Below are 12,960 nucleotides of genomic sequence, written 5' to 3'. Positions count from 1 at the left end.
CTCTGCCGACTGCTTTTCTCTGCGGGCTGCTCTGGTGGGCAGGAGATGGACAGGGGAGCACACCCGGGCTGGGACCCCGGCTACTCCCAGTGTGCTTGAGGACCTGCAGCCCAACCTGCCCTGGAGCCTGTCACCGATGCAGAGTCCTGGGCCCCGGCCCAGGCCTGGGAGTCAGCACCTGCCGTGACACCAGTCCCAGGCCACGCTGGCCCCTGAGGGGCTCGGGGCTGAGCCACCACGGGGGGTGGCTGCTGTCCTCACTCAGCACAGCGTGCAGGGGCTGGACATGCCCGGGCTGCCCGGGCCAAGGTGAGAGGCGGCTGTGAGCCACTGGAAACCACAATCCACGGGAGCCTAGACCAGATCACAGGCATCAGGGAAGGAGCCTACTCTACCTCGTTTCTAGGGATTTCTCCATATCGGGTTCCTCCTATGTCCAGGAGGGCTGCGTGAGCTCCAGCGCCCACATCTCCATTCCAGCTGCCGGGGACAGGCAGGCCGCCGTGCATAGCTGCCCCATGTGCCCGATCTTCTCCGGCCACCACAAGCTTGGGGGGCAGTTTCACACAAACCAGGGCGGCTGCAGCCCGCGTCCTGGGATGAGCACTGGGAAGGCACAGGAATTCTCCCGGCAGAGCCAGGCAGGAGCCTTCCAGGGGCCCCGTGCTCCCCACCCCCACATGGACAGAGCCCGCCCTGCGTCCATCTAGAAGACCCCCCAGGAGAGAAGATGGTCCACTCGCGGAGGAGCCATCTCTCGGAACCCAGGAGATCTGTGAAACCAGGAGAACACGGGGACCGAGCTGTTTGCGATGTGACAAACACAGCTTGTTAGCCTGGCAGAAGCAGAAGGGACTCGCGAATGCCCAATTATGTGAGCAGGCTCCCCGGCAGGAAGGGTCGGGCCACTCTCTCATTTATCTGGACGGACTCCATTAGGCCCATTAATCTTCTTGATTCACTCTCCTGTAGGGACGCTGGTGGGGAGGAATAGTCCCACGTCGGCGGGGGAGACAGGAGGGCGGCAGGCAGCGTTCCCCCAGGACTGGCCCTCAAGCCCCACCCCTCAGCCCCAAACAAGCGGCAGCAGGCACATGGGCCCCTCCCGTCATCCAGGGAATCCAGAGGCCCCTGGTGTAAACAACAGAGAACTCTCTGTGGTCCAAGGGAAGGAGGAAACTTCTTGGAGGAGCTCCATCCGTCAGGGACTCCGGCAATGTCTATCCTCCTGCCGCCATGGCAGGGGTTTGCTGTGGCCTGGCCGACTCCCCTGGGTCATACCAGGCTCCATGGGTCCTGGGCAGAGGCCAGTGACCCCTCAGATGACACTGGCCGAGATGCCTCCCATGCCTTTGCGAAAACCAAGCCCTGGAAGAATGTTGGGACCTTCAAGCCCATCGTAGAGGGATCGTCCCTCCCCCGAGTCCCGTGGGACAGGGTTCTCTCAGGAAAGAAGCCACGCGGCAGGTGTTGGTGGAGACCCCAGGCGGCACGCAGCTGTGTGAGAGCAAAGCTAGAGTGCCTGCCCCTGCTCCTCCTCCTACAGAAGAAAACCTCCGACCAAATGGTCAGGGACCCCGGACTCATCCACACGCCGACCTGGAGACACGGACTGCTTGTTTCAGATTCCATTCTGCCTGGGTGTCAACCTGGGGTGATTCGGGGACTGCGCACCCCCCATGCCCACCAGCTTTCCAGGGTTACGTCCAAGTTCAAGGGAGTTTATGTGGCACCAAAGCTCCAGGGAGGGAGGACCAGGTCCCCGGCTGCTATCACCAGGAGCCTGCTCGCCGGCTCCCCCTCCTTGGTCCCATGAGGCTCCAGAGACACCATGATAGGATCAATCTCCCGAAGCTGAGGTGCCTGGGGGGGACTGCAGGGGCCGTGGTGACGCCCACCTCATCATCACCAGAGCCCCTTCTGCCGGGCAAGCGCCGTGTCAGAGCTCTATCCATTCCAGGGAGGGCACTCCTTCCAGGGCCGCTGGTCTTCCCCGGTCCCCCCAAGGGCGAAATGCCTGCTCACTGGAGAAACACCTCTGAGGGTCACCACCCTAGACACAGACCCAGGAAGGGGGAAGAGCTCTCGGAAGATCACAGGAGTTCCCTGCCCCGCCCGTTGGCCCGAGGCAAGAGATCTGGGGGTCCCCGGGGCTCACGGCTGACAGAGCTGCAAGCTGCAGCCTCTCCCGGGCGTGGCCCAGGGCAAATCCACAGTCAGGAGCAAAGGCAAGATCAAGGACCACAGGAGAACCGGAAGCCTTGGGCTCCAGCAGCCCAGCCCCCGGCCAGATGAGCACAGGCCCTCCCCCGACGCCGCTTCCCTGGGTCCCTAATACCCAGCTCAAACACACCGACCGCCTTTAGCAACAACAACTCAAAAAGTCAAGGAGGAAAAACACGTCGGAACCAGACTCACACGCTGCGCAGATGTTGAACCCTCGGGCAGGGGGTTTAAAGGAACCGTGATGAGCACGGTACGAGCCGTAACAGACGCCGCAGACACCGCGCGAGAACAGACGGGCCGTGAAAGCAGAGACACGTGAACCTGAGGGAAAAGCGACACAGAACGCCGGAAACCAAAACCCTGGGAGAGAAACGCAGAACGCCTCCGACGGGCTCATCGGCAGGCCGCATACAGCGGAGGAGCGATCCCTGTGCTTCAGAAATTAGTTAGAATATGTGTTAAAATCTGAAAGCCGATCAGTCTGAATTCTACCGAACATTTCAAGACGCGATTCTAACAATTCTAAAGCCGTAAACCAACGGAGACTCCGCATTCGCGTGTTGAAACATTCAGGACTAGGAGGAAATCGGTTGCTCAGGACTGCTCTGGAGAGTTCCTCACCAGCCAACGACTCTAGATGCTGACAGACTGAGTCTAAAACACGGCAAGGCCGCGCATCTGCGAGGGCCAGTGCGACCCTGCGGGAGAAAAGGCACGTGTGGGGACTCACGCGTCCCGATTTCAAGAGCACGAAGCTACGGCAGTCAGGACGGTGCCGAGTCGGAAGGAAAAGAGACAAACAGACCAATGGACAGAGAGGAGGAGCCGGGGTGAGAGCCTCACAGACCCAGTGGCCAGCGGACCGTGGACAAAGGAACGGAGACGACTCCGGGAAAGGCCAGCCCCTGACGGGCAGGGTGCCACGGGCTGCCGCGAGGCCTGCCCGCTACCCTTCAGCACTGCACAGAGCTCCGTTTCTAAAGGACCGTGTACTTGAGCTCGAAGGTACACGTTCACCCACGGATGGCCGCGCTCGTGGAGGTCGGGGAGCCCGGAGAGGGAGCTGCGGACACTGCACTCAGCTGCCGGCAGAGGAGAGGGCAACAGCCTCACGGCACCCTCGCCCCCTTCCCCGCACGGCCTGCTGCCAGGCCCTGGCCCGAGATTCCCCCCAGGGCTGAAGGGAGAACCACACCCCCGCTGCGTGGACACTGCAACACCCACTCCTCAGCCCCACCGAGCACCAAGGTGGCCGTAGGACTGAGGGACAGGCGCAGCCGGGAGGGCGCAGCCCGGGCTGTCGGAGCACGTCCCCAGGACACAGATGCTGCTAAGCCTGCCTCAGACTCCATCAGGAAGCCAGGCCACGGTCCGCAGACAGGCCCACAGCAGCCCCCACACTGTGCTGCCTGTGACCAGTTCCCCTGGGGGCCGCAGGGAAACCCCCGCATCTGGGCCAGCCCTGCTGCCCCGGGGAGAGCAGAGGGGCCGCTGGCCACTGGACCGGCACTTTGCAGGGTCAAGAAAGTGCGTATGAAAAAATGAGCACCGATCCTTCTCGAACTCCCAGCAAATTGAAAAGGAGAGAACTCCCGAGCGGCTTTAATGATCGTAAGATAATTCAAGGGTTTGCTGAAGTTTTTGTAACCGGGTACTTCATGCATTTCCGCTACAGGGAAAATTATGAACGGCATGTGGTGACTCAGAAAATGGTTGCGCAGAGCAGAAGTCTGAGAGCCGGTGGCTGCGGGGGGCCCATGACGGGGACGAGGGGGGCAAGTGCGTCTGTTCTGCGGGTCCAGGAGCGGCGCGGGAGAGCCGCGCAGGGCTGGGTGCTGACGGAGGCTCCCGCACACCGTGCCCCGACACGGGGAACACACGGCTGCGCAGACCCTCTCCCCAGCTCCCTGGGCTCGGGGGCTGATGCTTGTGCCCTGCCGCCCTGCCCCGGGGAGGAGGCTCCTGAGAGCCAGGGGTCACCCGCCACCGTGTCCCCAGAGCTGGGACGTGCTGGGCACGCAGGAGGCGCTGGCTACATGTCTGCCAGGTGAGTCCCAGGACGGGATGTCCCCCACTGTGTTTCTCCACGGATTTCCGTCTCGAGACTTGATCTCGCTCACCTCACACAAGCCAAAACCTTGAGGACCACACATCACCGTCAGGACACGGAGAGTTTATTTCATAAAAAATCACAACATATTTCCACTACTTGGTGGCATTCATCATTTTTCCTGTGCTGTGAACTACCGTAAACACATGATTCTTCCCAATTTCTTGTCTTTGGCCAAATTGTGTGCAGATAATAAAACGCCGCAGAAGCCCAGCTCTATAGCCTATAAATAAAGTGCACGCGCTCCTTCATTAGAAGTGAAAGGTTTCTTCATTACTCCCCTTGATATGTTAGCTGTGTAGAGCGAATATGCTGAGCTTAAAACAAAGAATTCCACCTAAAGGAAAGACAGCTCCGTACCCGACGTGCTTCCCCGGAGACTAAGGGGACAGCGACCCCCGAGCAGACTCGGGACTGCAGCGCGCTCACTCCTCGGGGCTCGCGCGTGACGAGGCTACCACGCGCAGGTACAAGCCATCCGGTTTCGGGAACCACGAGGAAAAGCCTGGGAGGGGGCTGGGCACACCCGGGCTATTCACGACACGCCAGGGGTCTCAGCAGCACTCCAGCCCCCCCGCCCATCCCTGGGGCCCACACAGAGGTCACCGGCCACCATCACCCCGTGCTGGGTCGGCTGCTGCCCCCGGGTCCTCGTGAGGAAGCAAGAACACAGCTGCCCCGCGATCGACACGTGGCTCTCGGTCGGACCCCTCCCCGCATGGGACATGCCTGTGGGGGACGGCAGCCATCGTCGGGATCAGGTGGCACCTGAGCGAGAGGGAAAAGGCCCCTGGAGACCTGGCGGGCATGTGGGGTGGGCAGGGCTTGGTGCCACCACGGTCACAGTTTACAGAAGACTTTCCAGTATCAGCTACAGGCCTGGACATCTCACCCCCACGGCTCATGCACACCGTCCCCGCGGATGCCCCGGTCTGAGCTTTCCCAGCCTGCTTCCCGATATTCAGTGGCACTGGGGGCGCATCTAAGGTCACAGGCCCTGGTATCCCAGGGACCCTGCTCAGACACACAGCAGTAATGGTCACTCCACTTCCTGGGGGCCCAGCCCCGGTCCACAAACCGAAAGCAACCGGAAGACACAGCCACCGTCAGGCCACCCTCCCCTGGTCCGCAGTGTGAGCGGCCTCTGTGGCCACACGGGACGTGTGCTCACTACCCCCCAGGGCATCTGCCCGGGGGGAAACACAGAACGGGTCTGTACGTGACCAGCCTGAAGCTCTGGGGAAGGAAGACCACGGGAAGCCCAGCTGCGGGGCTGGGGGCATGAGGGCGGGCTCAGGGGCTCCCAGCAGGGCCCCGGGCGGGGCGGACCGCCAGTGTGGAGAGAACCCCGATGGGGGGAGAGAACCCCGAAGGGGGCGCTGGGAGCTGTCCCCGCAGCGGCCCCACCCGGCTCTTCCCACAGATGGGCCCTGAGCAGCCAGCACCCCCAGCCCCAACCCCCGTGCAGCCGGAAGGCGAGGGTGGCCCGTGGGGCTCCAGCCTGCACCGCGCCCTCTTCTCAGAGCTTGCTGTGGCTGATTCAGCAGGTCGAGGACATTCTTCACACTCGTAGACACCCCCACGTGCCTCTGCCTGACCCTGCAGGGGTGCCTCAGGGCCTTTACCTCCCCCGCAGGACCCTGCCTCTCTGGCCCCGAAGTCCCCATCACAACGCCCAGGCTAACTTGCCCTTGTCATGCTGCAGCCCCAGGGTCCTATGTGCCCACAGCAGGTGCCCCAGGGGACAGTCACTTGGCCACGGGAGGACCAGAGCTGGGAGGGCCGCCCCCTATGGTGCATCAGGCTTCGGGCCCAGCAGTGGGCTCAGTCACACGGGGAGGGCCAGAAGTGAGGACGCCTGTCAAGGGGGCCAGGACCCCCATGCCCAGACAGCAACAAGGAGAGGGTCCCACGGTGAAGGCAGAGTGTTTCTTGTGTTTAGTTTGCAGGGTGCGTCTGAGCAGCAAGACGGCCGGTCAGCGGCGTCCCTGCTCATACGGTGGACAGGTCCACGCGGTGGGCAGAATGGCTGCTCTTGTCCCAGGGGCTGAGCTTGGTGGACACTGTGCCTGGCCGGGTCCCGTTCATCTGCGAATCACAAACGAGTGAACTCTGAAGACGTGCTCCCAGGACAGGAAACCAGACCCCGGGCAGTGCAGACGCGCTGGCCCAGAAAGCTGCATGAGGCCCCCTCCAGCCCATCAGCGGGGGGCCCCGCTGCCCCCCGGGGAAGAGAGCGCTGTACTCCGGGGCACACTGCCTCCCGCCTTCTGCGAGACTTCCTTCCTTGTCACTTCCCGGAGCTGGTGTCGCACACGCTCACTCGCACTCCTGTCTGTCTGTCCGTGCGCTCACTCGCATGCACCCACCGAGCACACCTCGCCTTTGTGGCAGGTCTGGGATCACAGGAGTGACCAGTGCCAACCATACCCTCATCCCCATGCTCTACCCACCAGCGGGAGACACAAGACAGCCACACATGTCAGTAAACAGAACGAGCAGTTGTTGCTTACGACACAACACGGCCCAGAAGTCCCTCCCGAGGACAGGACCCCTGCACCGGGCCCTGGGCCCGGCTAGAACACATGTCATCTGCCCCAGGCACCTGGGGCCCTGCCCGCATCTGCACTTCCCACAGGAGGAAGGTGAACTGAGCCTGGTGTGGAGATGACAGGCTTGTCGGGATCCCTGAGCACCAAGACCCGGTCCTCAGGTGTGTGCAGAGGGAAGAGACCCGGGCAGGAGATAAGCTCCCTGAAGGCCGGGCTGTGCCTGGGGACTTTCACGCCTGCCGGGGCGCCGGCAGCACACCCCGCGCCTGCCTCCTCATCAGCTCCTCTTCCTTCCTCCTAAGTCCGTGCAGATGAACTGGCCCTGGGAGGTCACGGGATACCCCCGGGACAGAGACCCCGCTGTGGGCATACCATCACCCTGGAGCACATGCAGCCCCCAGGCCGGGTGAAGAATGAAAAAGGCTGAGCAGGAGGCACCAGCGGCCACGCCTTACCACCAAGCCCCGACCGAGCTGGGCAGCCACGTGCACAACGTGGCCCTGGCCAAGTCAGGCTCGGGGAAGGAAGGAGACGCGCTCTGGAGGCTCTGGGTTTAGGAGGCCCAGGAGGGCAGAGGCCTGGTGCCCCCAGCCAAGGCCAGCAGCCACTAGGACTTTCCAGATAACAAGGAAGAAGTCCAGAGCCTCTGCGGGTCCATGAGAGCAAGCGTGCAAGCGCTCAGGACAGGACCGAAGCAAGAAGGGGGTGCAGACTCAACACTGCAAGGCACTCACGACATCGGAGCTGAAGGGCTTCGCGTTAGCACTGCGGATGGAGCTGCTCGTGAGGCTCCAGACCTTGGTTTTATGTTTGAAAGCAGCCCTCACCTTTGAAGGCAGAACAGAAGATGGTTAGAAGCCGTTTCAGCGGTGGAAATGGCAACAATAAAGGTTGTTCTCCAAGGCCTCTAGGTTTTGTGCTGAAATAAAGTCCCAGAATGCCAGCAGCAGGGTACGGGCAGGATCTGGAAACATCTGTCCGGACTCACTGCCCCAGTCGGCAGGCGTGCTCTGTCTCCACCGCCTACCAGGGCCCACGGAGCGAGCAAGCTGGGGCTGGTCTGCTCCCTGCTGGCCGAATCCTAGTTCTGGCCAGGACACTAGTCATGCTCAACAAGGAACCGTGGAGCGGGCAGAGTGTGGCCGGGAGCAGGAACAGAGCACAGGCAAGGGAACCAATGTAGACATGGGGTATGCCAGGCATGGCTCAAGGCCATGTCCGCTTCCCATCGTGTGAACCTCAGTTCTGAGCTCTGCTGAGCTGCTCCCCTCCACCACTGGCCACCACTGTCCTCAGCGACTCTCCCTGCCCACCTCTAGCCATCCCCCTGCCCCCAGTGTCCCTCCCGTCCCCGCCTGACCTGTATCTCTGTACGGACAGACTGCCCACAGAAACAGCGCGGGTGGGACCGCACCCCTCTGCCGGTTCCCACTCACGGCTCCACAGCTGCCTCCCCATGGCCGAGCCCGAAATGGTCTCAGATGTCAAGCCCACAATGTAAGCCTAAGTATGGGTCTTGAGAAACAGGATCTAGAGCAGCCTTCACCCTCCCCGTGGCCAAGTGCACGGCAGGTCAATGTCCAGACTGCACCTGAGAACGAGCCCACTCCCACCTGCCCCAGTGCCTGCGGAGGGCAGGGACGCAGTGCCCCCAAGTCCGACGGTCAGCGACCTCCTTTCACCCCAGACAGCCTCCTCTTGCCTTTGGGGGCCACTGGAAAGACAGCGACATCTTACCCTCCCCGATGTGCCGGCCAGGTCTTGATTCTGCCAATTGGCTGCCCCCCACTATCTCTGTCACTCCATCCTCCGTAGAGTCAGGAGGGCCTGTGTGAGGCCAGGAAGGAGACGCCTGGAGGTTGCTCAGCAACCAGGAGGCAAGAGAAGGGCTGGTGGAAAGCAGCCTACAGCACACAACTTGTGACCCCTACCGAAGCCTGCCCGGACACCGGCCTGGTGGGGCAAGACTTTCTGTGCTCTGGGCCCTTCCAGAAGTGAAAAACTACCTGTGTCTCCAGGACGTAGGACAGACAGGACAGACATACCTCTGAATTCAGGAGACAGTGGAAAAGGAAGATGAAAAGCCCCTGGGGAGGAAGAGGGAGAACACAGGGTTAGGCCCTCGCGTCTTGTCCCAGCACGCTCCAAAGCTTCCTCCCAAGGCCATGTGGGTTCTGGGATGGGCACTGGTGTGGCTCACCGCTGGGGAGCCTGCAAGTGAGCTGCTGACAATCCTACGGTCTGGAGCCCCTGAGAAGGGGAGACTTCCAGATCCCAGCGTGAAATCCAGCCTAGAGGCAGGCACCACTGCGCCCACGGTGCTGTTTGGGCAAAGGTACAAAAGGCAGGACAGACCGGGGATGAGTAAAATGCTGGCAATGGACAAAGGTGAGGACATCTGAGAATCAACTGAACTGAGCCCTCGTGTCCTCCCAGAGAGCATGGTGCTAACAACGAAGCAGGCACGGGCATGAGGATGGCCCCAAACTCTGAAGACAGCTCCCGTGTGTCCGGCACTGGCCAACACCTCCCCTGAGCTCGCTCCCTTAGTGTGGAAGCTGCCCCAGGAGTGGGTCCTGTTACGGTTCCCGCGTCGCGGAGGAGGGACTGGAACGCAGAGAGGACGAGTGATGGGCCGCGGGACCCGGCTGCGCGACAGCTGCAGCCACGACAATCACCTTCTCCGGTGAAAAACCGGAAGGAAACAGTGCATGCAGCTTATTACAAATTAGAAGCAGCAACAAGCTCTCGCTCTGGTAAGATGCAGTCCCTGGTCAGAAAGGCCCCGAGCGCAGCAAAGACGGCGTGGGTGGGCCGTGCTCACGCTCACCAGGATACAGCTCAGGCTCAGCTGTGGGGCTGCGGCTGGTGGGGGCACTCACTTCCACCCTTCCTTTGGGGGGGGGTTGTGGGTCTGGGGATACAGGCTCTGAGCACCCCAAGTCTCCGATTTCTAGGCTGCTTCCCCTTCTCTGTGCCTCCACACAGGGGATACACGTGAACCCAGACCTGGGGCACACGCTATCGCCATCTCTGCGACCTTTCCAGAGCGGCATCCATGCAACCGTCTTCCCTTTCAGGCCCCGCTGTGCTTCCCACCGACAGTGGCCAGCACGACGAGGCAGCCCTGCTGCAAACCGGCCCTGCGTGCGGAGACCCAGGGGCGGGCTCCATCGATACCCCTGTCCTTGGCCCTGGGCGTGCCCGTGCTGGGTCTCGCAGGATGTGTGGCAGGAGCAGAGAGGAGGGCCTCCGTGCCACGCTCGTGACAACCCGCTGCACACGCGTCTGCCAGAAGCGGACCGCCGGCCCGGGCAGTCCCACAGGCACTCACCTGCAGGGAGTTGAGGACAGCAAATATATACTGGAAGGCCAAGGCCTGGCTGTTGACAGCAAGCACGCCGAAGACCCACGAGGTTCCCAGGATGGGCAGCAGCACGGCCACGGCTTTTACCGTCAACCTGAAAGGGAAGTGGAAACGGCCACTCTGGGGGGGCGGGCCGGGGGGCACTGGCCTCTCAGTGGGAAGCCGCTGAGAGGGAGCGGACATGGCCCTGCCGGGGGCCAGACCTGAGCTCCACCCTGCAGGGAACCTCGGCTGAGGAGCGGAGCGCTCGGGACCTGACACCAGGTCCCTGCCCGGCCAGCCCGGGGCCAAACCAGCAGCTCTGCCTCTGCCTCCTGCAGCTGGCACAGGGCACCCAGCAGCCATCATGTCCCCGGGGCACCCTCAGCTGATCACCCTGACCCGGGCGGCAGCAGGGCTGGGTCGGAATGCTGATCCCCGGCACCCACGGAGCACAGCAGAGCCAAGGCTCCGGGGGTGGATCCAGCAAGGAAGGACACACACTCGGGCTCGGCCTCACGGGCTCCTTCCCAGAATGTGGGCTCCGTGGACATGGTCCCTGCGGCGTCTGCAAGCCTGGAGCAGAGCTGGCTTCTAGTCTGCTCCCAGGGAACCCCGGAACCAGTGAGGCAAGGCCCACGTGTTGCCTGAACCCAGCTGTTCCTCCCGTTGCTCACAGTCTACCCTGACTTCCGCAGCGGCTCGGCTCTGCACGCGCTGGAGGGTCGGCACCTGCGCTTCCGAGGAAAGCTGTGCTTATCACTGGGCACACTGACCACACATCAGCCTCGCTCACTAGACCCCGAGCACCCAGCGGCTGGGCTGGGGCTTCATCGCCGCGATCCTGACGCACAGCCCCATGCCAGGGCCCCGTGGGCTCTCGGGAAGTGACCGTCAAATGCAGGAGCGAACGTGTGAGTGAATGAGTGACGGACAGACTGACGAGCGTGCCCACGTGCACACACACATCCAGCATCCCCGGGAGGAGGGGCGACATGGCCAGTCGAGCTTCCTGGCAGGACACCCCGCATCCCGGTCCTGCCAGCTCCTGGCCACAAACCCTGAAAACCAGCGGAGGGCCCCACAGGTCAGCTGCCCGGGGAGTAGCAACCCCACATCTCCCTGAAGTCAGTACAGTCAAAACACCGGAATCCAGGAAATGAGCCATCACAGTCGACATAGCTTCATCTTCACATATTAGAGAATCCGTATGTGAAAAGAGCAGGCTTGAGAAATGGGTCTCAAACTGTGCTGTTTTTTTCTTAAAAACTGAAGCCTCAGAACAGAAGGTGTTGGGGAAGACATGTCCAGCTGGCGCTCTCTGAGGCCTCTTGTTAACGGGGCCAGAGCTGCCGGGGTCCCTCGTCACACACAGAAGGAGCGGATTCCTGCCCTGGGGGAGGCCCCGGCAGGTGCACGCACGGCCCAGACACAGCCGCTCCCGCTGCTCCCCAGGCCGCCCCGCGTGGGGCTCAGTCCCCATGAGCCTCCCCTCCTCCTTCCGCGGCTCGTGGGTGGGCGCTCGTGGTCCTCAGCCTCACCCCTGCCCCCAGGAGTCTGGATCTCGCTTGTGAAAGTGCAACGTTCCCTGCTCCTCTCTGGGGAGTCTGGAGTCCCCCAGGACACAAAGACTAAGGAGGAGGGGAAGCCCCTTCAGGCTCCTGCGGAAGCCCGTCGTCCTGTTAGTCACCGTGCGGAGCTGGTTTGCACGGAGGACACGGCCAGATTGAAACCAAGGCCCAGGAAGGAGGAAGCAGCCACAGAAGCCATCCGAGGATGCCGTAGTTGCCGCCTCCATGCCTGGTCTGGAGCCCGGGGGACAGGGCCACACAGGGGACCTCAGAAGTCAGTGAGGGGGCCCCATGGAGCCGCGTGGAGAAGCCCCAGCACAGGTCACGCAGCCAGGTCACACTGCAGAGCCACATTTGTCCAGAGGCACGGCCCGAGCTCTCCTGGGAGGAGTGGGACCCTGGGCTGTCAGGTGCAGGACACGGGAGTCCTCAGTGGTCGAGCCAACAGCCGACGCTCTGCAGAGACGCGGAAATGTGCTTCCCGACCTGGGAGGCCCTGCCTGCCCCACGGAGCTGCCCTCGAAGGTGTCTGGGAGCTGAGAAAACCCATGAGGGCCAGAGCTGCTTGTCAGTCCAATTCATGGTGTTGGGAACTCATTACAAAATAATTGTCTAATCGATTTGCTGCTGACATATTTACTGCTCTTGCTCTCAGATCGGAAAAGATAGAGTGTAGCTGAAGTAACTTACAGAAGGTTAGCTACCTCGTGTCCCTGTCCTAACTGTTCACGACAGCTCCCAAGTTCCCTGAGAGGAGCACCTCCCCCACTTCCTGGGCCTGTGGCCTGGGGGGTGCTGAGTGCCCCCCAGAGCCAGGATGGCCCCTGGGACTCAGGCCCGGGTGAACTGGGCACTTCCGTTCAGCTGTGACGGGTTCCGGGTTGAGCGTGTGACCTGAAGGGAGCAGGACCTCCAGCCTCTGGACCTCCGTCTGATCTGGGATGGGGGGGCTTCCCGTGTCACCAGGAGGCAGGTCCATCTGAGCAGGAAGCCGACCGGGACACGGGATGAAGGGTGAGGGAGGAGCGGGGTCCCCTGGATCAAGCAGGTCGAGACTCCCTCCGGGGCTCTGTGGATCCGTCCCCTCACCTTCAGCCAGTCTGTGCTGGGTCCTCGGTCCCCTGCAGTCAGGCGAGCCCTCCCTGATATGGGGTC

At 62.3% G+C, this 12,960-nt stretch overlaps 1 protein-coding gene across 3 annotated transcripts in view; it reads right to left on the bottom strand.

The window, feature by feature from the left end:
- Positions 1-4,378: 4,378 nt before the first annotated feature.
- The window catches only part of ADGRD1 (adhesion G protein-coupled receptor D1), a 123,565-nt gene continuing 114,983 nt past the window's right edge, over positions 4,379-12,960 (bottom strand). For all 3 annotated transcript variants that reach the window (XM_032309835.1, XM_032309836.1, XM_032309837.1), the window contains 4 exons: positions 10,223-10,349; positions 8,934-8,975; positions 7,623-7,715; positions 4,379-6,424 (listed from right to left, as the gene is read on the bottom strand). In XM_032309835.1, coding sequence (XP_032165726.1) covers positions 6,329-6,424; positions 7,623-7,715; positions 8,934-8,975; positions 10,223-10,349 — 358 coding nt within the window. In that variant the 3' untranslated portion in view covers positions 4,379-6,328. The remainder of the gene's footprint in view (positions 6,425-7,622; positions 7,716-8,933; positions 8,976-10,222; positions 10,350-12,960) is intronic.

This window comes from Mustela erminea, chromosome 13 (assembly GCF_009829155.1).
Source record: "Mustela erminea isolate mMusErm1 chromosome 13, mMusErm1.Pri, whole genome shotgun sequence".
Lineage (NCBI taxonomy): Eukaryota > Metazoa > Chordata > Mammalia > Carnivora > Mustelidae > Mustela > Mustela erminea.
The sequence above is the reverse complement of the archived record's forward strand: the minus strand, read 5'-3'. Positions and strand labels throughout refer to the sequence as shown.